The sequence below is a fragment of the Mauremys reevesii genome, linkage group 8 (assembly GCF_016161935.1).
Source record: "Mauremys reevesii isolate NIE-2019 linkage group 8, ASM1616193v1, whole genome shotgun sequence".
Taxonomy (NCBI): domain Eukaryota; kingdom Metazoa; phylum Chordata; order Testudines; family Geoemydidae; genus Mauremys; species Mauremys reevesii.
This window is the reverse complement of record NC_052630.1, coordinates 96,347,625-96,370,627: the sequence shown is the minus strand read 5'-3', so window position 1 is coordinate 96,370,627 and position 23,003 is coordinate 96,347,625. Positions and strand designations below refer to the sequence as shown.

Here is a 23,003-nt window from a genome sequence, read left to right as displayed (position 1 = left end):
TGCAAAGAAATCCTGACAGCTGCCCAGAAATATAGACCAGAACACTGGAAGAAAAAAATCATTGCAGTGTGTGACGCGTCTGTAAAAATTCCTAAACAGGATTAGAGTCCTTCATGAAAATTCAACTCCAGAGTAAGCCCATAAGCGACTTACAAACCCCTTCCTCTGAAAACTGGCGTTTAGCTTCCACCTTTGATTTGCCAGGTCTCTCACTAATGCATGGAAAGTCTCAGTTAGATTTTTGTTATCAACAGCAAAAATAAAATATCCTGAGCAGAATATATTAGGGTTAGAGAGGGATATCTTCCTCCGTCTCTCTATAATGTTTTTACACTTGAACCTTGCTAATTCTTTGCTCCTGTGCAAACATAGGAGCCACAACATATCATCAGTTTTTAAGGAGACTTCCCGAATGAAATTCCCCCAGCTGACCCCCAATAAATGTCACAAAAGACTAGTGGGGGTGGTTCATTTCTCAGCAAAGGTTTAATAGTACTGAGTTGCAATTGGCTGTCATATTATAATGATTTGCCTAAAAATAGTAATGAGCAGTGTTACTTGGCGTCTGGTTTGTTTTGTATCGAGAGAGATTGCGTTTAAAGGTATATCACGGACCAAAGTTTCTTTCTTTTCGTTTCTTTCCTTGGTGCAAAGCACTGAATTGTCATGTTGAGGGTTCCAGATTTGTCATGGAATTTTTAATAAAAAAATCACAGTCATGGTAAATTTAGTAAAAGTCGTGTCGGTGCCATGATTTTTGATAAAAAAATGCCCTGACAAATGAAGGGGTACTGACTACCCCCAGCAGCATCCGCTGCCTCAGCACCCCAACCCTAATCCTGGCTTAGAAGGGAAGGGAGGCAGGGGCTGGAGAATGAACCCACCCACACTCATCCTGGGCAGTGGTGGCTCCTGTGCCCCGTAGAGCTGAACCTGGCTCTCTGCTCCAGGTGCTGCAACCTGGTATGCTGGATTGCAGCGCCACTTAGGTTTGGCCTGCTGCCTTGCTCCTCGCCATCGTGATGCAGTGGTGGCTGGCCCAAATCTGAGACCCCACAACTGGGTTGCAATGCCCAGAGTGGGGCACTAGGCCCAGCCCCACGGGACAGGAGCTGCAGCTGCAGGATAAGTCACGGACACACAAGAAGATCATGGTCAAAAAGGAAAATCACACTGTCCATGAATTTTTTTTTCTGCCATGACAAACCTGCAGCTGGAATCATGTTGCATGTAAACGTACACAGATCCTGCTGCCCTACTGTGGTTCATTGCTAGGGACAGTTTGCCAATGTCACCTCCTGGTGATGGCTTTTCTGTTGTCTTATGTGGGTTACTCTGCAGGTTGCCAGTGATGGGTCTGGGTTTGCTGTTCACTTGTTCAAAGGAGCAGGTGCAGCAAAGTGCTAACTAAGATAGATACATAGAGCATGTTCTGGTGGGCTGACTGGGTTCTCTTATCATGATGTTATTAATGTTTCCTGGGGACGGCTTTCAGCTCACTCCAAATGTAGCTAGATCTTTGCAGGGATTAGTTTGCAGGTCACTCTGGATTTTATGGAGCAGCCATTTTATTTTGTCTGCCTTAATCCTAGGGTTTTACAGTAGGTGAGGTGTGACAAGCAAAGCACTGAATCCCTGCCCTGAGGATCATGCAGAACTGCACTAGCTGGTTTTAAGGTTCATTCTTTTCCAAAGCTTCTACTACTATTTGTGTCTTTTCTGGGACATCAGAATGTCAACATAACTGCTGCCCCTCCTCTGGACTGTTTATCTGGTGGACTGTGTGTTCTAGTAATGGACTTCATTAACCCTTTATTTTTGCTAGCTAATTAAAAAAACACCCAAATTCATTTTCCCATGCTCTGTCTTATTTATAGGACTTGCAGTCAGGCGGCTTGTCCCTAGCTGGGCTAATTTGGTATGTCTGTGTACGTTGCTGTTTTAATGTTAGCATTTGCTTGTGGCTAGGCTCAATACGATTGTGTGATACGCCTGCGTTACCCTTGGAAAATATACTTTCCTGGGATCAAAGTACTGGGAAAATGTTAATTTATTATACCCTGGAGAAATGGAATCAACTATTTCTTGTATGTGCTAGCAATGGAATAACCCCTAGTAGGGGTGTTTGCTAGTTTGTAATATGTGTACATAAAACTGCATGCACATTACAAGTATAAAATATAGCAATGTCTATTACATGCAATCACTGCTGAGGTGCATTTAATTAGACTGTTCTCCTTTGTGTATTTGGAGTGAATCATGCACAGAAAAATTTGCATTTTTCTTCCTCAAGCTGTGAATGGTTTTTTTTTTAAATAATCTTGTAATATGACGCCAGGAAAGAAAAAAGGGGCAGAAACATGATCTCAATGGATAAGTAAAACTCCAATTAATGTTTAACAAGCTAGAATGGTCCGATGGGACAATAGTGGCGTGATCCGGCACATCCACGCCCAAAAGATTTCGGGAAGCACGTGGAAATCTGGGGGGAGGAGTGGCAACACCGAGTGTGTGTGTGTGTGTGTGTGTGAGGGGAGCACTTGCCATTCGCTAATCCGGCTCAGCCGCAGCAGGAGCAGCTGGAGCTCCCCACAGAGCTCAGCTCGCGCGCCCCCAAAGGCTCCGCGCTAGCCGGGTTCTAGGCTCCACCTCGCGCCTCCCGGCCGGGTTCTAGGCTCTGCGGCCCCCGAGCCCTGGGTTCTAAGGCTCCCGGGAGCATGGGCCGCTGCCCCCGCGCGCTGCTGCTGCTGCTGGGCACGCTGGCCCTGCTGGCCCCGGGCTCCGCCGCGGAGGATGAGTACGACGAGCTGGTGCTGTCCTTCCCCTCCGAGGAGGAGAACCAGACGGAGGTCGCGAAGCACCTGGGCTCGGCCGCTTTCTACAGGACGAGCAAGGTGAGCGGCGTCGGGGCAGGCGGCCGAGGGGGCTGGGTCGCGGGCGAGGGGCGCGTAGCCCCGCGGCGCCCTGGGGAAGGGAGCTGGAGCCTGGGCAGCGCCCCGGGGGCCGCCGAGCACCAGAGCACGCGGCCGGGGAGCCGCCCGGTGCCGAAGAGGCGCTTGAGCTGCTCAGCCCAGGGCGAGACAGGGGAGCCCCGGGGGCAAGGCAGGAGGCCGGGCGAGCTGCTTTCTGGTTCTGCCTCTGGCTCCTCGGCTGATCTTGGGCAGGTCCCTTAGCCGCGTGGTGCCTCAGTTTCCCTGGTTCGTGCACATGGCTCCACGCACATGCAAAATAAAACGAAGAACTCGCCCCACAGTGCTGGTCTCTGCCCCTTGGGGCTGCCCAGCTCCGGCCGTGGCCACCTGGTGCATGAACTCCCCACTCCGGACCACCCACCTCCCTAAGTCCTTTCCCTTGGGCGGGGGGCAGGACCATAAGTTTTGGAACTAGGAGTGCTGGGGGGCAGCAGCACCCCCTGGCTTGAAATGGTTTCCATCATAACCTAGTTTAGTTTAGCACCCTCCTCCCGACTATAAAAATGGTTCCAGAACCTCTGGGCAGGACCCAACTCTCTTCCCACTCCCAACTCCTCAGGGGCAAGAGCCTCCTCTTCCCCCAGGAGAGTCTCCCCCACCCCTAAGGGCAGGACCCGATTCTCCCCCACCCCCAGGACTCCCTCTCCAGGGGGGCAGGACCTTCCCTCACAGATAAAATGAATCAAACAAACTGTTACAAAGAATAAAAAGGATTTTGCAGGCTCTGGGTGCCCTGCTGCTGCTTCCCCTCCTGTGGGACCTCCTGATAAAAGGTCTGTGGGTTAGGGCTGTGGGTTGTGATGATGATCAGGTGGATCTCGGCATAAAAGAGCTGCTGAGACAGAGCTGACATGCCTGGAGCCTCTTGTGCAGCAGGCGAGAGGCGTCTGTGCCATGGGATGGCAAGAGGGATGGGTGCTTGCCACCTTGTCGGTGGGAGCTCCCTGGGTGGCTGTTGAGTGTCTCTTGTGCCCTGTGACAGCCAGAAAGCTTTGCGCTGTGGAGCGTGCAGGGCTGGAGGATTGCAAGGCAGCCATGCTTGGGAACGAGGCTTAGGGAAGTTCACATTAGGGTGCGGGGGCAGGCAGTGACTTGTGGCACTAACTTGTTGCAGCTACGATGGGCTGGTGCCTTAGACTGTGGACCTGGCCACAGTAGTTTGTTTCCTACCTCTTTTGGGAGCAGGCTCTTAAGCCCTTGTAGACCCAACTGTGTGACTTTGGAAACAGAGCTCTGGCGGGACCCTTTTCTTACCCTGGCGGAGGGGAGGGTTTGGCTAGTGCTGCGGAGAGCTGCAGGTGCAGAAGGATTTGAGGAAGAGAGCAGTTGGCTTGTGCTGAGAGCGAGGAAGGGTTCTGGTCACTGAGGGTGAGACTGAGCATATGGGATGGGGCTGGGTTGGTGTCCCACCCACTGACCTGCTAGACTGTTCACTTAACCCTCATTCTTGCCTTCTACCTCCCCATGATGAATTGGTGATTTCACACTGTCTGGGGCCTTGGTAAGATGTTTTCCCAGTATAATGCAGCTGCCACAGCCATGGCATAGAGAGTGTCTGTGTCCATGCAGTTTAATGAGAAGTGTAGGGTATTTCATTCCCATGTTAAGCTCTGAATAGGCCTGGCACCTGCATCTCCCCATGACTACTTCATCTGCAGCTGCGAGAGCTCTCTGCCTTTCCATGAGTATAATACAGGCTCAGTGCTTTCACAGTGTTGCCAGCTCTCGTAAGTTTTTCTTCAAGTCCCAGCTCCTGGAGTCAAGTGATGATGTAAAAATTTCCCTTTTGTTTTGTAAGTTTCTAGCCCTTACGGTTGCAGAGGACAGTTTGTAAATGTGATCCACATGGGCTCTGCAGACTCAAAAACCAGAAGCCAAAGAAAACCTAAAAATTATTTTTCAAAAGATCTCATGACTGTGAAGCCAATCTATGATTTTTGAATGGTTAGGGCTCACAATACTGTGCACAGTTCTTTCCTTCTGATCATGTGTAGATTACATTACAAAATGAACTCTGCTGTGCTGGTTAAAGTAACAGTTCAAGCAACTGAGCTTGCAGTGAGAATTTGAACAGCAGTGTTTGCTCTGTGAAGGTGCATGGCTTTGAAAAATCTGCTTCTGCTTGTTTAAATTCAGGACATGTGGAGATTACCCGGGCAGTACATAGTGGTGCTGAAGGAGGAAACTCATAAATCCCAGACAGAGAGAACCATCCGCAGGCTGCAAGCTCGAGCAGCGAAGCACGGCTACCTAACCAAAATCCTTCACATCTTCCAGGATCTGTTCCAGGGATTTCTTGTTAAGATGAGCAGTGATGTGCTGGATATGGTAAGAGGATGTTGCCCATCTGTCTTTTCAGCCTGCCCTGGTTTTGTTTTCTGTTCAGAGGCATCTAGGGTAGGGCAGGCAGTATGGAGAGTAGGTTTCCCCCCCCAGTGGTAACAGTTCTGTTTGAGGCAAGAAACATGTTGTCATAGGTTTGTTCCCCACTTTGAACTTTAGCGTCCAAAAGGTGGGGACCTGCCTGTACCCTTCTAAGCTTAAATTCTAGCTTAGATCTGGGTCTAGCTTATAAAAACTAAAGGGACTCCCTCCCCCCTAGCATAAGTACAAGTAACAGCAAACAGAAATAAAATATTCTTCCAGCAAATACACATTTGCAAATACAGAAAACAACCAAAAGACTAATCCGCCTTTTTAACTAATACTCACTGTATTGAACAGAAGAGACGATTTCAGGAAGCTTGGAGAGCCTGGATGTACGTCTGGCCCCTCTTAGATCCAAGAGAGAACAACCCCCAAAACAAAGAACCCAAACAAAGACTTCCCTCCACCGAGATTTGAAAGTATCTTGTCCCTTCGTTGGTCCTTTGGTTAGGTGTCAGCCAGGTTCACTGAGCTTGTTAACCCTTTACAGGTAAAAGAGACATTAACCCTTAACTATCTGTTTATGACACATGTGGATTGAAAGGCAGGCAGGCAGGAAAGCAACACAGGCTGGAAGTAAAAGGATCCAACCTAGAGAATGTTTGTCTGTCTAGATAGTGAGAACATCTAGAGTTGCAAAACTAAGGATTAAAATACCCACCTCTCCATCCACATGTTTGCAAGGATTGTAAATCCTCATGCTTCAGGGCAGGGCCAGCTCCAGCGTTTTTGTCGCCCCAAGCGGCGAAGCAGGAGAAAAAAAAAATCAAGCCGATTGGCGGCACTTCGGCGGCAGCTCAATTGTGCAGCTTCATTCTTCGGTGGCAATTTGGCGGCGAGTCCTTCGCTCCCTCTCTTCCGCTTCGGCAGCAACTCAAAGAGGAAGAGAGGGACTGAGGGACCCAACACTGAAGACCCGGACGTGCCGCCCCTTTCCATTGGCTGCCCCAAGCACCTGCTTCCTTCGTTGGTGCCTGGAGCCGGACCTGCTTCAAGGCATAAACTAATCTCTAATTTATGGGTTTAAGGAAGAAACTCTCCTGTGGGTTGATTATTCCATAACTGCGTTTTGTAACTTCCTCTGAAGCATCTGGTGCTGGCCACTGTCCAAGACAGAATCCGGATTAGGTGGACCTTGGGTCTGACCCGTCCGGCAATTCCACTGTCCCTCTCCAATCTGACAAAAGTCATTGCGCTGATTTTGCATACCTGCTTTCCGATGCCCGCTGCTTTGCGTGGGATCACACTGATATTTGAAACAAATTGTGAATGGTGGGTCTGTAAAACTCAGAAAGAATCCAAAGTAAGGCAGATCCAGTCAGGAATCCAAGGTGATGCAGGTCCCAGGTACTCTACCCACATGGCTGGATACAGACTTGTGGCTGCTAGTCATATGTCTTCACTGATCAAAGAGCATGTGGGAGTAATTTGCACTTAAGCTGAGGCAATATAGTGCTCCTCTTCTGAGGAGGTGACTGTGAGAAGAACATGGAATTTCCACCGGAGAAGAAATTCAGTTAAGGAGCTGTTTTACTTTTACTGGTCTCTCTTGACAGGGCTACTACAGATTTAGGAGCCTGGGCCATTCACAGGTTCTTTGTTTTTGCTGCATTAGGACAATCATTTTGCAGTTGCAGACATGGATATCAGCAAATCTCCATCTCCCCACAGCCCTACTCCGTCATGCTGTCTGAGGTCGTGTGAGTGACTTGAGTTTGAGGTCTGCCCTTTGCTCCCAGGGCAGTGGGGAGTGTCTGGCACTGATCTCTGTAATTACGCCTTGCATGTTCCACTTGAGGATCTCAGAGCACTTTGCTGAATTTAACCTCACAGAACTGAGGCACAGAAATTAGTAAATGAATGTGATAGAGCGAGGCCCAGGACCCGAATTCCCTAGCAGCCAGATCTGTGCCTTAGCCATCAGTTCCTATGTCTCTAGGAACCCCCTGGCCTTCCAGAGCAAGTGGCATTGATGAGCTCTGCAGGGAGCTGCATCCAGCACTGCACACAGGAAAGACAAGTCACTGTGGGACATGCGTATTCTAGCAAGGAGGGCTACAAAGGGCACAATCTTGGAGCTACGGGGGCAACCGCTGGAGGTGTCGTATCCTGTAGGTGGCCACCTCAATGCATTGGGAGGCTCCTGCTCCCTACCAGTATTTTGTCTGTGGTTGCACCCACCCTGGTGGAAGATACTGGTCATGTGGCCTGAGGAAGCTGCTAGATAGAACAGCTGAGAGCATCCCATGTTGTGTCTGTTCTGCACGGTGTGCACCAAGTACTGTGTCCATGCCATCTCTCTGTGATGTCTCTTTTGCACAGGCTTTGCGGCTGCCACATGTTGATTACATTGAAGAGGACTCCTACGTGTTTGCTCAGAGCATCCCCTGGAACCTCGGCCGGATCGTCCCGGCACAGTACAAGTCTGGCGAATATAATCCTCCCAGTAAGGGCTCCCTCTACCCCTGTTTGAATTTATTTTAAAGGATAATTCATGGGGCAGCAGATGATTTTCTAGGGGCAATATTGCACCCTCCAAACGCATGCAGAGAAAGTAGGAAACTTGCGCAAGTGTAGTTCCAAGTGTGTGCAGAAAAGTGGGAGAACATGAATCTCAGAGAGCACCTTTCTCCCTACCCCAGTGGGACTGATGTCCTCTTCTCCAGGGGGTTTGTTGTCATCTTTGGCACTCTGAGCTTTTGGGGGAGGAGGGGCTGAGCCAATCAACTCTCCATGGTAACCTTCCCCTCCAAATCTGGGATACATTTAGCTTGTGAGGACAGGGCAGGTTGGCCTCATCTGGAGCAGAGCCCTTGGTCTACATTGTTTTCTCCTGCTCTCCCTGCAGCTCGTTAGTGCCTTCTGCGCTTCCTTGGGAGGATGGAGCCGAGAACGGAAGAAACCACTATAGCTATGGTTCTGGGGGGTTAGGGAGCTTGCATAACTACCCTGGAAGTCAGTGGGAGCTGTGTGCATGCAGAGTTTGCAGGATTGGGCCCTATATAGGCACTGGATGGATGCGTTGTTTGTTGTTATTTCCCTTGCAAGCCACTGTTTGCGGGAATTGATAACTTGGCTGTAAAAATGTAGCCATGTGGTTTGTAAGATGGCAGTGCCCAGAAAACATCTGTGTCTCATTGGCTAGAGTGCTGGACTGATGACAGCTTCGACTGCTCTGGTCGTAACGGTGTGTGTGCTTTCGGAGGGCATTGCTGCCTTTCGCACTGACTGCGCCGTGGCTTGTGTTTGGTAGATAAAGGAGATCTGGTTGAGGTTTACCTGCTAGACACCAGCATCCAGAGCAACCATCGGGAGATAGAGGGCAGAGTGTTTGTGATGGACTTCGAGAATGTGCCAGAGGAGGACGGCACACGCTTTCACAGACAGGTGAGCGAGCCTGTGGGCTCTGTCAGGGTCCTGGGCTCTCACTGCCTGTGACAGGAGTAGCTTGGGCTGGTGGAAAGTTTTGCGTCAAAACTGTTCTTCAGCGGAAAATGGAGTTTTCGATTACAGTTTGTCATGAAAAAGTGTTAATTTCCATGGATGACTTCACTCTGTCATTGAGACACCCCCAACATTCAGCCAAACATTTCTATTGGGATATGCTGCCATGGTGTCGCCTATCCCTCTGCTCTGTGGGCTGGGCTTGCTAGCTGGACTCCATCGCCCATGAAGCACCCTGGCCAAGGGCTCCCATGATGCACCATCTCTCCAAGAGGGGAGACTGTAGTCCCTCCTGGGAGATGCAGTCCAACCAGGGAGCCAGGATGCAGAGGAGATTGGGGGGACGAGGCAACCAGATTACAACTCCCATGACGCGCTGCAGCAGCATTTCTCAATCAGAACTTCCTGGGTTTTGAATGTTTTCTGATTTTCTAATTTGAGCTAAAAAAATCACAGTTTTCTCTGTGAGTGTGGAGGGGGGAACCCCCATTTTCCAATCAACTCTAGCAACAGCTTCAGGGAAGATAGCACAGTGACTGATGCCAGGGTGGGCACTGTCTGCACGAGGGTTTTCTGCTCTGTTCGATGGAGGATGCCAAACACAGCTCAGCTTTCCAAGCCTCACCTCCACATGCGGCTGTCCTCTGTTGTCCTGCTGATGTGGAGTCCCACACGTTTTGAATTCCTGTCACGCAGTGGGTGTTTCGTTTGTGCCCAGGCCACCTACACAGTTGTATTCATAGGCTCTTGGCCTTGGTAGAGTTCCTTGAGCCAGTATTCTGAATTGGAATTATTAGCTGAAGGGTCTTGGCTCCAGAAACCCCTGAATTCTTACTACCAAGCTCGGCTACTGACTGGCTGGATGACCTGGGCAACCTCTCTGAGTCTCGGTTTGCATATCTGTAAAATGGGATTAATAATACCTGCCTCATAAGGGTATTGTTAGGATTGATCAGCTAGTATTTGCAGATGGGCTCAAAGGCTAAGAACACCTGCATCTCAGGTTCACAGCCCAGGGCCTTCAGTGGGATTGGAGGGTGCCCAGCAAGGATGGTTATATGGATAACAAGACTATCCAGAGGTAATGCAAACAAATAATTTTGGAAGGGATAAAACCTCATACTTCAGGGCTTAGGCCAGTCTCTAACTACTAGGGATCAGAATCAAACCTTCATGGGGGGCAGATTGTCCCACATCTTGCACCTGCCTGTGAAGCATCTGGTGCTAGCCACTGTCAGACAAGATACTGGGCTAGATGGACTATGGGTCTGACCCAGCCAGCAATTCCTGTGTTATTTAGCAGCTGTGTCACTGAAAATGGCTAATACACTAGAGCGGTGGTCCCCAACCTTTTTTTTGGCGGGCGCCAGCCGAGGGACCACTCCCACGGTGGAGCACCCGCCGAAATGCCACCGAATTTCGGCGGCATTTCGGCGGTGATGCCTCTTGATGATGTCACTTATCGGCGACAAAGCAGCGTCAGCGAGAGGCATCGCTCCCGAAATTCGGTGGTGATGCCTCTTGATGATGTCACTTGTCGGCGACAAAGCAACGTCATCGAGAGGCGTCGCCGCTGAAATTCGGCGGCAGTTCGGCAGGTGCTCTCCCGGGGGCCAGGACGCGGGCGCATGGCACCGCGTTGGGGACCATTGCACTAGAGAATGGCATAAAAGTGTAATGGTAGAAATGGTGGTAGCAAATAACGGGCCTGATCCTGCATGCACCGACATGCATGAGTCCCTCTATATTGACATCAGTGGAACCACTATCATGCGTGTGAGAGTGTTTGCAGGATTGGGCCCCAAGCGTGTGTATGGGGGCCAATGCATGGGATGATTCTGGAATCGTTTGCTGCCTTGCTTGACTTCCCCTCTCTGGCAGGCCAGCAAGTGCGACAGCCACGGGACCCACATGGCCGGGGTGGTGAGTGGGAGGGACGCTGGCGTGGCTAAAGGAGCCAGCGTTCGCAGCCTTCGGGTGCTGAATTGCCAAGGCAAAGGCACGGTCAGTGGGACCCTGATTGGTGAGTAAGAACCAGCGAGGCGTGTAATGTCTAACCCTCGAGAGCCTGACGGGACAGGTGGGATTTTGGGGTCAGTTCAACGCCCACTGAAAGCCAGTGCCCATTGGCGTCAGTGGCACTTGGCTCAGGCCTCTGGGGCCAGATTGTCAGAAATGCTCAACTCCCATTTAGGCACCTAAGTGGATTTTCAGAAGTGCCCTGCACCCAATCTGCTGAGCTTTTCTGAAACTGACCTTTAGCACGTCACTGTGATATGCCTCCGAACACCCTGTGGCGGGGTGCACTCGTCCCGAGTGAACAAGGGGTTAACCACTTTTCCCAGCCTCCCTGCCAGTGCACAGGGGAAGGACCATCCACTAGTTGCTGCAGGAATACAGGGCTACGCACCCAACATCCTAGGGCCGGGCTGGAGCCCGGCCTGGGAGCATTTTTTCTCTCTCTCTGTCCAGATTATGTTTAGATTTCTGGTTACCATAAACCTGGTCCCTGGAAGGAGAGCCCCTCCCAGAGGGCACCTCTGCTGGGGTTCTGGTGACTCATCCCATCAGCGTGCTCGCCTGTACTGAGCAGCGTTGCTGATTCACCAAGTCTCTTTCCCTGTCTCAGTCCGTGAAAGGATATTTATATGGAAAGGATCTTGCTTCTTTCCAGCTGGAGGGGAGAGCTGAATCTGCCCCCCCACTACCCAGCTAGCAGGATGCGAGTGAATCATTAGCGCTGCCCTTTTCTGTGATCATTCTCTGTCCGTTTCATTTGTGCGTGATCAACAGGCCTGGAGTTTATCAAGAAGACCCTGACTGCCCAGCCCTACACCCCCTTGGTGGTGTTGCTCCCTTTTGCTGGAGGCTACAGCCGTGTTTTGAATGCAGCTTGTCGGCTGATGGTGCAGACGGGGGTGGTCATGATTGCTGCAGCTGGCAACTACAAGGAGGATGCCTGCCTGTACTCACCTGCATCTGAACCAGAGGTATGGGGCTGGGACACTGTGCTTTCACAGACTGAGACACCTGGCTTCTATTCTTGACTCTGCCACTGTTTAGCTGTTGTCTGGCCTTGACCAAGGCACGTCACCCTATCTGTGCCTCAGTTTCTTTGGGTGTAGAATGGGGATAACAGTCACTTCCTGCCCTTTGGACAAAGCGTGCTATGGGTCAGAGTCCCCACCGCAGTTTGTTCGCTGGTGGGGAAATAAGGAGCTTTGCCTCCTCCTTGCTCAGGCCACATAAGGCTATGCACAGTCGCGATCCCTGCTCTTGGGGGAACACACAGACCATTCTGCTGCTTCTCTATGGCTCCCTAAATGGGACGGCAGAATCCCCCTCCCCCAGGCACTTTTGTGTGGGTTGTGCTCGAAAGGCACCATATGGTGCAGGACCTGTTAAGGCTCTGTGGGCAGTGCAGCGGGCTCGTTCGCAATACCTGGGGTATCGCAGACAGTGCCACGATGTGGGGTGGTTTTGCCTCCTGCGACTCCCAGGTCCCGCCCCTTCCTTGTTGGCCGGGACGCTGCACCTTGTTGTAGATGGAGTGTCACTTGGTGGCTGTCAAGAAGCTTGTGTGTGAGGTAGAGATTTACTAGCAGGGGCAGCATGACTAGGCCTGAGTGTCTTTCATCGTGTGACTATCTGTGGTCTCCAGCACATTACTGCTGCTGGAAGGAGCTCTGGGCTCCTGGCTATACTCACCCTTGCAGTGGACTTTCAGAGTCTCCCTGAGGAATTATATAGTCCTGGTCCTTTACAATTCCTCCAATCCTGAAGGAGGGGTGTGGCTTTGTGTTCCTGTAAAGGCAAAACGTTATTCAGTAGCATTCACCCTGGTGGGCAGGAGGAATTGTACAGGCCGGGGTGGATTTATTTGTGAGTTTTAATGCAATTATAGACCATCCGTTCACTGCTGACGTCCCAGTTGACTCGTGTCATTGCGCTGTAACCCTCAGGTGATCACTGTCGGGGCAACCGACTTCCAGGACCAGCCTGCCTCCATGGGAGCCTTAGGAACAAACTTTGGCCGGTGTGTGGATGTCTTTGCCCCGGGTGACGATATCATAGGGGCCTCCAGCGACTGCAGCACCTGCTTCACTTCCCAGAGCGGGACATCCCAAGCCGCTGCCCACGTGGCAGGTGAATCGATTTTTTTTTTTTTTTTTTTAAATGCAGCAGTAGGAAGCAAGGAGTAGTGGCTGTGTGCCCAGCAGGGTAAAAATGAACCATCCCCAGCAAAGCACATTACATTGACTAGCACAAGTGCAACCTGGACAGAACTGGGTTCTATCACACCTCGGGGGTGTGGTTAAAACGTGAGTCCTAGCTCCTCTGACGGGAGTGGGGAGGCATTGGGCTTCCTGTGTTACTTGGGGAAAGCCATTTAAGTTCTCTGTGCCTCAATTCCCCATTTGTGACACTAGGATAATAGTCCTTTGTCTATGTAGTGTGTGAGCTCTGTGGGGCAGGGACTGTCTCCTGTTATGTGTTTGTACAGCACCTAGCGCAACGGAGGCCTGATCTCCATTGGGGCTTCTAGGCCTTGCCATATAATACATCGGTGCTGTAAAGAGGAGCCATGTTTTACCCCTCTCAGGTAACAACTTGCGTGTCTCTCGTAGTAAAGACAAGACAGGACTTGGCTGCAATCAGGTGATTCGTTTCTGAGGCTGCTGGAAGGTGACCAGAGTCAGGCAGTGTAGGTGGGGCCCTGCAGACAAACAGGCATCGTGCTGCCCCGGGGGAAGGCGTAAGATAAAAACTACAGTGCACAAGGCTGCAAGCAGTCAGTGCAAGGCCTGATGCTGCACTGTTCGAGAGCAGTGGCCCCAGGACAGCCGGGGCCCAGAGCTACCATTGATATTGGCTGTGAGTACATCTACACTGCAAAGAAAACCCCATGGCACCAAGGTGCAGAGCCCAGATCAACTGACTCAGGCTGGGGGGCTAACAATAGCCGTGTAGATGTTCCCGCTCGGGCTGGACCCCGGGCTCCGAAACCTTCCCCCCCTTGCCGCATTTCAGAGCCTGGGGTCCAGCCCAAAACGGGAACATCTACGCAGCCGAAGCCCTGAAAGCCTGACTCAGTTGCCCCCCGCTGCGGGTTTTTCTTTGCAGTGTAGACATACGGTGGCATCAGGTAAGGCCCTCCCAGGGCTGTCCATCTCCATCAGTACATCAATTTCCCCCCTCCCCGTCTCCAGCCTTCCAAAGCAGCTTCATGAAATCCATGCCTGTGCCCTGATTAAGCAGTGAGACATGCCCGGCGGTGTGTTACTGTCTAATAGTGATATGCCTTGTGGATTCTTGGGCCCAAGGCTGAGTGCTGTTAACTGTCCGCATGTTTCCGTCTTACACCATAAATACACACGCTCTGCCCTAGTGCGACTGTAGAATGTGACTCCCTGCGGGATGAACAGGCAGGGGAAGACGAGAAAACGTTGACAATGAGGAAAATGATTTCAATTAGGCGGCAGGTTCCATTAAGGTAATAATTGGAGACATACCAATCTCCTAATGGAACTATCCCTCCCCCTAATTGAAAATAGTCCCAGATGGCAACAGGTTTTTTTTTTATGCTGGGTCATTAACATTTTAATGAAAACATTTAGGTGAGTGAATCCTTTTTGAAGCTGATGCTATGGAGAGGAGGCTGCAGAGACCTGTAGTTCCCTAGATGATTCTTGCCTCATGCATCTCCCTCCACCAGGCTGATGTGTATCAGGGAAGAATTAAATGAAGAAACAACCTGAGCTTGTGCATTGAAATGTTTCTGCCTGGAGGTTAAGTTTAAGGATCTCAAACGTGGGATCTAGTCAGGAAAATATTGGTTTTGCAAAGCAGAACTTCCTTTCGGTCCCGATTCATCGCAGAGTGAAATGGGAGGCCTGCGCTGCACTGGAGTATGACTGAAGAGGCAGCATGATATCCAGGGTGCGATGAGGTCCAGTTCCTACTGAAGAGCTCGTCTGGTGCAGTGCCGTCAGTGTCACAGATCCACAGCGGCTGGTGCATGCCCCAGCCTGTGACCTTTGGCAGTGACCCCTTTCATGGGCTGGGCCCCAAGGACTCTGATAGGTCCATAGAGACAAGCGCAGGGCTTCCAAGTCTCTGAAACTGGGCTTGTGGGTGCCAGTGATCCATGGCTCCCTGCAGTGAATCCATCCAAGCCAGACTCCTGTGGGAGGCTTGTATGATGCTCCTTCAGGGCACCGTGCTCTCAGTGAGTGTTTGCAGCCACCCCCGCCGCCTCTCTGAAACAAGCTAACAATTTAGTAGGCACCTGGCCTGCAGCATCAGACACTCCTTAGGGTAGCAAAGAGAGGAAAAGGTGAAGACAGAGTCCGGTCTGGCTGCAGTGGAAGCCATCTTGTCTTGCTTTCCCAGTCTCTGTCCCTTGGTCCTTGGCCCCAGGTCTGTCTGTCTCTCTCCAAAGGCCAGGTAATAAAGGTAATAATTGGAGATATACCAATCTCCTAGAACTGGAAGGGACCTCGAAAGGTCATTGAGTCCAGCCCCCTGCCTTCACTAGCAGGACCAATTTTTGCCCCAGATCCCTAAGCGGCCCCCTCAAGGATTGAACTCACAACGCTGGGTTTAGCAGGCCAATGCTCAAACCACTGAGCTATCCCTCCCTGTTAACCCAGGCAGCTGACACCTTGTTCCTTGGTTCTCCAGCTGTGGCCTTTGCTCTGCTTCCCTGACGGGTCGGGGGAAAATCTCCTCCCTCTTGGTTGTTAGTTATGAATGTTCTGGCCCTTGGGGTTCCCACTCTCTTTCTGGATCCTCCATTGATATGGGTCAGTTTCAGCCAGTCCTTAGATGACCCGTTCATACCATCCCAGGCAGTTATGTGATGCAACACCTCATGTCCCCTGCTCTGTCCCAGGAGTAGCTGTGTAACCTTCACCGTTCGTGCACAGCAATGTAAAGCACAGAGGCACTGAGGCATGCATGGGCATCCTAAAGTATTCCAAACATTCCCTCTTCATTGAGGATCACAGTCTCAGGTACTCCTGGATGTCTGCTCCAAGGAGAGTGCAGACGTCATTCACGTGACCTCAGTATGGGTCTTTGTCTCCTGCTAGTGGCTGATCTGCAAAAGAGGCTTGTGAGCTGAGTATTGTGCTGCTGGAGGCTAAGTTGAGAAGTAGAAGCTCATACTTTCAGTGTGAGAGATCCTGAGTTCAAACCCCACTGATGGTCCATGGTCGGCGGTCATGTCTCTTCTCCCCCCCCCCACCTCAATGAAAGGTGCCTGGTTCTGAATTGACATAGCTGCAGTGCAAATGCAAGTGTAACAAAGACTTAGTTTTGATGATACAAATTCTGCCAGCTGTGAACTACCCTAATCTAAAGCAGACATGCGGCCTCTTGCCTGTATATTCTTTCTATACGTGTTTTGATGTTTAAATCAACATTTTACAATCGAAATGGCGTGTGTGCTTCTCTCCTAGGCATCGCAGCCATGATTCTGAACACTGACTCTGCGCTGACGCTCTCCGAGCTGAGGCAAAGGCTAATTCATTTCTCCACCAAGAACTTGATCAATGAGGCTTGGTTTCCTGAAAACCAGCGGCTGGTCACACCCAACAGAGTGGCAGGACTGCCCAGCAGACTCCTAGCAGGTAAGTCACACGTGCTCCCATGGGTGGCAAGTTTGTAGAAATTTTGGTGGTGCCCAGAACCCGCCCCCCCCAACTCCGCCCCCACCTGCCTAAGGCTCTGGGATGGGTTTGGGGAGGGAGGTCTGGGGTGCAGATCCTGGGCTGGGGATTAGGGTGCAGGGTGCAGGCTTTGGGATGGAGTTTTGGTGCTGGGTGCAGGCTCCGGGCTGGGGCAGGGGGTGGGTATGCAGGAGGGGGTGAGGGGTGCAGGCTTTGGGACGGAGTTTGGGTGCTGGGTGCAGGCTCTGGGCTGGGGGTGGGGGTGTAGGAAGGGGTGAGGGGTGCAGGCTCTGGGAGGGAGTTTGGTGGTGGGAAGGAGTGTGTGGAAAGGGGGAGGGGGTGCATGCTCTGGGTGGGAGTTTGGGGATAGGAGGGAGTGCAGGGGTGAGGGCTGTGGGGCTGAGGATGAGGGGTTCATGCTGCGGGGGGGGGGCTCAGGGCTGGGGGTGAGGATTAGGGTGCGGGGGGATGAGGGCTCTGGCTGGGGGTGAGGGTTTGGGTCATTGGGGAGGCTCAGGGCAAGGGCGGAAGGGCAGGGTAAGGGCAGCCTGCCTTGCCATTAGTGCATGGCAGGCACTAGGACCCTGGGGCAGCAGACAGCAGTTCTGCCGGGAGCCGCTCTACTCGGGCAGCAGAAGTAGGCAGGGGAGAGGCACTGCGCTGCTTTCTGTCAGGCAGGGACACGGCGGGGCGGGGGGGGAGACCCGCGGGGGCTGGGGCCCGATCCAGGCAGGGCCGGGGGAGAGACCCAGCTCCAAATATTGCTGGAGCAGGGCCCCCAGCCCTGAATATTCCTGGTGCTCGAGCACCGCAAACATATATAACCCGCCGCCCATGCGTGCTCCATGGGGCAGATGCGCAGCAAAGGGAGAGGCTCCAGGGAGCAGCATTGCCTTGATAAGGTGGCTGAGATGTGCATGACTGAAATGACACCCACTCCTCTGAGGATATGTCTACACTGCAATGAAAAACTCACAGGTGGCCCGTGCCGGCTGTTTGAATACGGTGTAGCTGTGAGGGCTGCAGCCTGAGCCAGAGCATCTCCATTGCAATTGAACAGTCCCTTGGCACCAGCCGAGTCAGCAGCCATGGGCCAGCTGCGGGTTTTTAATTGAATTGTAGGCCCAAGGTAAGTTATCCCGAGTGACTTGGCCGTGCTGGATTTGTGCAAATAAAGTAATGTAGGGTTGCCAGGTGGCTCGTTTTCAACCATAAAGTCTAGTCAAAAAGGGGACCTGGCCGTATCCGGTCAGATGTACTGACTGGACACCACTGCGGGCAGGGGGGCAGGTGAGACGCCAGGTTTTCAACCCACACCAGCTCCTGCTCAGCCGGGGCCACCTCCTACCTGCATCTCCTGGGCAGGCAGGCAGCAGGCTCCTCCTCAGGCTGCAGCTCCCATCCCTACCCCAGAGCAAAGGGAGCCCAGCTGTGGGGGGAGGGAAGAGGAAAGGGTCAAGTGACTAGGAAGGGGGCGGAGGGAGAGCAGCGAGCAAGCAGGGGGCGAGGCCTTGCGGGGAATAGGCAGAGCAGGGGAGGTCCAGTGTTCAGAAGTTGCCAGGGAGTTTGTGCACGTCGAGGGCGCAGCGGGTCTTGCTCTCATTCTAAACCTCTTGCGGAGCAGCGATACGTGCTGCTTGGTGCGGAACCGAGCCCGTTTTACTCACGTGAACAAACGCGGCCCCTTGAGCATTCCACGCGCTCCCGAGGACGCGGCAGCGACTGGGAGCAAACCTGCCGTGTGGGACTGATGATTGAGCCGTCCCTTTTCAGGTGAGCAGCTGTATTGCCGCTCCGTGTGGTCTGCCCAGTCCGGGTCGACGCGCTCTGCGACGGGCGTCGTGCGCTGCAGTGGGAACGAGGAGATGCTCAGCTGCTCAAGCTTCTCCACGAACGGCAAGCGGCGAGGAGAGCGTATCGAGGTGATGCTCCGCCCGGGGGTGGTTTGGGGCGCCACAGCTGACCCTCATGCATCTCATGTCTTGTTGAAATCTCTCAGGCCCAGTTCCTCAGAGGTACATAGGCGCCTGACTACCATTGATTTCAGTGGGAGTCCGGCCCCTAAATACCTTAGGCCTCAGCCTGTAGGACCGAATAGTTCATTGAGGGTCCCACTCATCAGGCCTTACGCAGGCAAAACTTCCCAGCACTCCAGAGGCATTTTGTTTCTGTCAGGGCTGTCGGATTTGTCCCTTAGAAAATAGTGTGCGTGGGGAACAACCTAAAGGCTCCTGCAACTCCCGTGAGCAGGGACTCGAAACGTTGCCGTACAGTGGTGCCTTCTGAATTGTAGGTGCATGGAGGCAGGAAGCAGTGTGTGGCTCACAATGCGTTTGGCGGCCACGGTGTCTACGCAATAGCGAGGTGTTGCATTTGGCCCAAAGCTGACTGCCAGATTCACACCCGCTCCCCGACTGTGGATGGTACTTCGACAACTGGAGTGGGCTGCTCCAAGGAGAACCACGTTTTGACAGGTACGGTCGGCTGTCTTGCTGATGACAACAAGCACCCTCTCTGCCTAGTCACCTGTGCAACCTGAATAATCCTACTACATTCACTTGGGAAGTTCAGTTTCATATTTGTAAAGTGCTTGGAGGCCCTTGGGTTAATTTATATCCGTGGTCTTATTTATGTGCTGTATGGGCTGGTTTGATAGTTCCTGAACTAAGCAGCCAGCTGATGCTTTAGTCTGTTTCCAGTACTTCATGTTCTCCTCGTATAGGAGATTGTGACACACACACATTCCCTTAGCATGGTGACAGCGTCAGTGACTCAAAGCACCTCTCGCTGTTGTCTGTGGGTTCCAGTTCCTGGATTTCTGGTGGTTTGCAAAATGAATAATCTGTTAGCCCTGACGTTCAAAATTAAACACCCTACTTAGGTCACAAGTACAATTTTTGGGTCTCGTCTTACCCTCCAGAGTGTATTTGCCCACGTATCACAATCGCCATGCTGGTTTGACTGGCATCCTCCACTCTGGAGCGGCCTCTGTTGGTGATATCCGGGAGCATTTCATACCAGGATTGAGGTGCACTGGCAGAGATGCCTCCCCCACACCATTCCGTGCTATTTCATGTTTTTAAGCGAAACCGATTTCCCTGACAACGAATGCTCAAAGCCTGCTCTTGTGAGCAATTAACCTTGAAGCGTTCTGTATTATTGGCAGGTTGTAGCTCCCATTCTCTTGCTGGAGAGTTTAGTGACAACGTCAGACCCGTTCTAAGGATGGAGACCGGACACCACCAATGCGTAGGGAGAACGGATGTGACCTTGCATACTTCCTGCTGCCACGCCCCCCACATTGAATGCCAGGTGAAGGAACACTCACCTGTGGGCTTCCAAGAAAAGGTACGGCAGAACCAATCACCGTAGGTATTTGCAGAATCTTTTTGCTAGCTGTCTATTGAAATCATTCCTACTACATTCTAATGGTTCTTCATCCCCCCCCCCCACCCCAATAAAGCTGCTTTCTTAGCATCACTCCAGTCATTGAAATAAATGGAGCTGTCCCTGCTTACCCTATTTCTCAATCTGACCCATATTTATACATCCCCACAAAGAGTGATTCCATCCCTCTTCCCGGTAGGTGGCCGTGTCCTGTGATGAAGGCTGGACTCTGACAGGATGCAATGCATATTCCTGGGGTCCTGGCACCCTTGGCGCCTACGCCGTGGATGACACTTGTGTGGTAATGAGCGCTCTTGCTGGCAAAGGGGCAGCGGCCATCGCCACTTGCTGCAGAAGCAGACATTTGGAAAACGACAAGCACTCTTCCAACTACAAGTGAGGATACTGCCTGTGGCCACAAGGCGCCCCTGCTGAGACGAAACTGACATCACACCAAAAAAACCGCATTCCAAAACCATCACCTTTCCAGATTCCAGAGCTGAGGCCGCTACTCCCAGTTTGGTCAGGGCTGATTGTGGTGGAATAAGAATCACTAATTTACTTGCAGGTGGGAGATGTAACATCTAAAATGCAAGGGTTGTTGGTGTCTGGAAATGCTCAATCCCAGCACCCTGAGGATGAGAGATTTCCCCCCCCCCCCCATTCTTCCATAGGCCCTCCTAATTTACTGCCTACGCATTCTAGCAGGGCGACATTTGGCAAAAAGTCCTGGCCACCAGTTTTTCTATTACCAAGCAGCAAGGTTATAAGCTCAGTGTCAGTAAGTGGTTTGAGGGTGACCTAAGGAGGTGTATTTACTGCACCAGGTCAGCAAGCACCTTTACCTGTTCTTGGTATGGTTGCTAGGTACCTTGGTTCCCTCTCCAGCATTCTGTGGGTATTTGTGTTACCACCTCCTCCTTTTTCCACACTCAGGGATGGATTCTCCCTCCTGCTATAGCCCCCGGGAGCCCCTTAGATTTGGCAAGGGGAGAATTCCCCTGGCTCAGGAACTGGTGTGATGTGGCTCTCTCTGCCTCCCCTAGTGCAGACTGACGGGTGGGGGTGAAGCTGTCGGGGCTGCCATTAAGGTGATTCTGGCCGGTATAGTCTCCCATAGGCAGTTCAGGTGCCTAAGCTGTCTCAGCCTTCACAGCAACATACACTCAGGGTCCAAAATGTGCCTTAAAGCCACAGTAGTCCCCCCGCCCCACCCCCTTGGGCTCAGACTGATCCTTCAGGAGGTACAGCACAGGGCCCTTGCTCTCTGATTTGCAATTAGCCAAAAACCCCAGCAGGGATTTAAAATTTTTTTTTGTTTGTTTCTAGTAAAAACCCTTTTTCTGATCGTTCTATAGCTTCTGTCCTCCAAGCAGGGCCCCAAGTGCCTTACAAACCCCAGCTCCAGCAGTCATGGCACTGAAACGTGCCAAGTGAAGGCCTCTGTGCACAACAGAGCAGTGTAGGCAGTGCCGGATTCCCCCACCTGGCTGCCTTGGAGCTGCTGAGACAGGTGAGATCAATGGGGAGGGAATTATTCCCCACCCCCAGTGGAAAAGCCACCAGAGAGGAATATCAGGGAGTTAGCCCCACTACGGCAGCAGCAGGAATTTGGCCCAGGCCTCCACTCGGTCTCCTCATTGGAAGTCATCCCTGGCCACACCATCCCCACGCGCTGATCTCTCTGTGCATGAGGCCTAGTACCCTCTGTCTGGGGCCTGTTTCCTTCATTAGCTGAGAGCAGCCACATGAGGGTCTGTTCTGATTATTTTGGGGATACAGCCTCCTGTCCCCTTCACTTTCTGTAGGCCCCACAGCAGGGATCAGCAGGTAACAACCAATACCCCAGTGCAGAATGCAGTATGAATTCCTAGGAAGTACATTAAAGCTCATCTACATGATTTGTAGCTTAGCCAGGCTTGGTTTCTCTCACTACAGTCCCTGACACCCCCCCCCCCAATGCATTGAGATTGTTTATGTAAACATGTATAGTACAAAAGTGATCTTTAGGGTGTAGTTATTTACCTTGTCAGTTTGACAAAACCAGAATCTCTGTAACCAAATGCACTGTTGGTGTGGGCTTTTTTCTTGTTTACTCCTCAGATTTCAACTAGACCCCCCCTCAGCGCTAGCTCATCTAGTTTGGCACTTTTTGCAGCGTTAGCGTGGCAAGTAGACCCCATTTTACTCAGTCAAGCTTGCAACCTCTAGTTTAACTGCTTGCTTAATCAGATGTTAATCTGTAAACATAAGAGTTTTTGTAGCTTTTTTTTTAAAAAAAGAGTGAAAGAAAGTTGAAGTATAAATGTCGACCTACTGTATTGCTTTAACTGGTCTCCTTTGGGGTCCTCCCTCCTGGGAAATTTATGTTTGAATGAACATGCTGTAATTCATTACCTGTTTTTTTTATAAAGAAAGCTTTCATAGTACTGTGGTTTTTACATTTGTATCTTGAAAATATTTATTCTGAGTTTTATAAACAGCACATTTTATAATGGTGTCTTTTTAAAATAAAAATCTGTATGCCACAGCTTGGAGTTCATCTGTATTAGTGTAACATGGCAGGAGATGAAATCTGGAGGTAAAGCATTGTGAAAGGGCATCCATCTCCCTGGGAACTTGCATGGTGCTAAGCCATCCATGTTGCTTGAAGTTGACAGGAGAGGAGACAACTCAGGCGCACAGGTTAGACCAAATACAGGACAGTGAGCAGGTGTCCTGGCTCCACTAAGGTTTAACTGTGCTGAAGCTGGGAGCGAGCCGCCCACCTGGTGTAAACAAACTTGTGCTAGCAGGGCTTAAGCCAGTGCACTAAAACCAGCAATGTGGATATTCCAGCTTGTGCTCCCAAACTTTCACCTGAGGCAGAATGGCCGCAGTGCTATTTTCAGTGCACTACGTGGAGCCCCTAGCGCGCCTCTGCCTAGTGGGGCTGAAAGGATCACTCCCAACTACAATGGTAGATCCTGAGTGCCAGGCCAAGAGCTTGGACATATGAGCTGTTCTGTGCCTGTTACCCTCTCTTACAGGGTAGCAGTACAGCTCCTCTTAGGAGAGGTACTAGAAGGGCAAATTCTCTACCCATACCCTTCCACTACCT

At 51.6% G+C, this 23,003-nt stretch overlaps 1 protein-coding gene across 1 annotated transcript; it reads left to right on the top strand.

Annotated features, from left to right (window-relative positions):
* The first annotated feature begins 2,561 nt into the window (after positions 1-2,561).
* PCSK9 (proprotein convertase subtilisin/kexin type 9) lies at positions 2,562-22,433 on the top strand. Its single transcript, XM_039486318.1, has 12 exons — positions 2,562-2,894; positions 5,109-5,300; positions 7,722-7,845; positions 8,653-8,786; positions 10,725-10,866; positions 11,637-11,833; positions 12,806-12,989; positions 16,307-16,477; positions 18,290-18,438; positions 18,810-18,990; positions 19,683-19,864; positions 20,103-22,433. Exons 1-12 carry the CDS (start codon positions 2,718-2,720, stop codon positions 20,301-20,303), a joined length of 2,034 nt encoding a protein of 677 aa, XP_039342252.1. The 5' UTR covers positions 2,562-2,717; the 3' UTR covers positions 20,304-22,433.
* Positions 22,434-23,003: the final 570 nt, after the last annotated feature.

Coding starts and splice junctions, on each gene's coding strand:
- PCSK9 (XM_039486318.1), top strand. CDS start 2,718: ATGGGCCGCTGCCCCCGCGCGCTGCTGCTGCTGCTGGGCACGCTGGCC. Junction 10,867..11,636: donor GGTCAGTGGGACCCTGATTG/GTGAGTAAGAAC, acceptor CGTGATCAACAG/GCCTGGAGTTTATCAAGAAG. Junction 11,834..12,805: donor CACCTGCATCTGAACCAGAG/GTATGGGGCTGG, acceptor TGTAACCCTCAG/GTGATCACTGTCGGGGCAAC.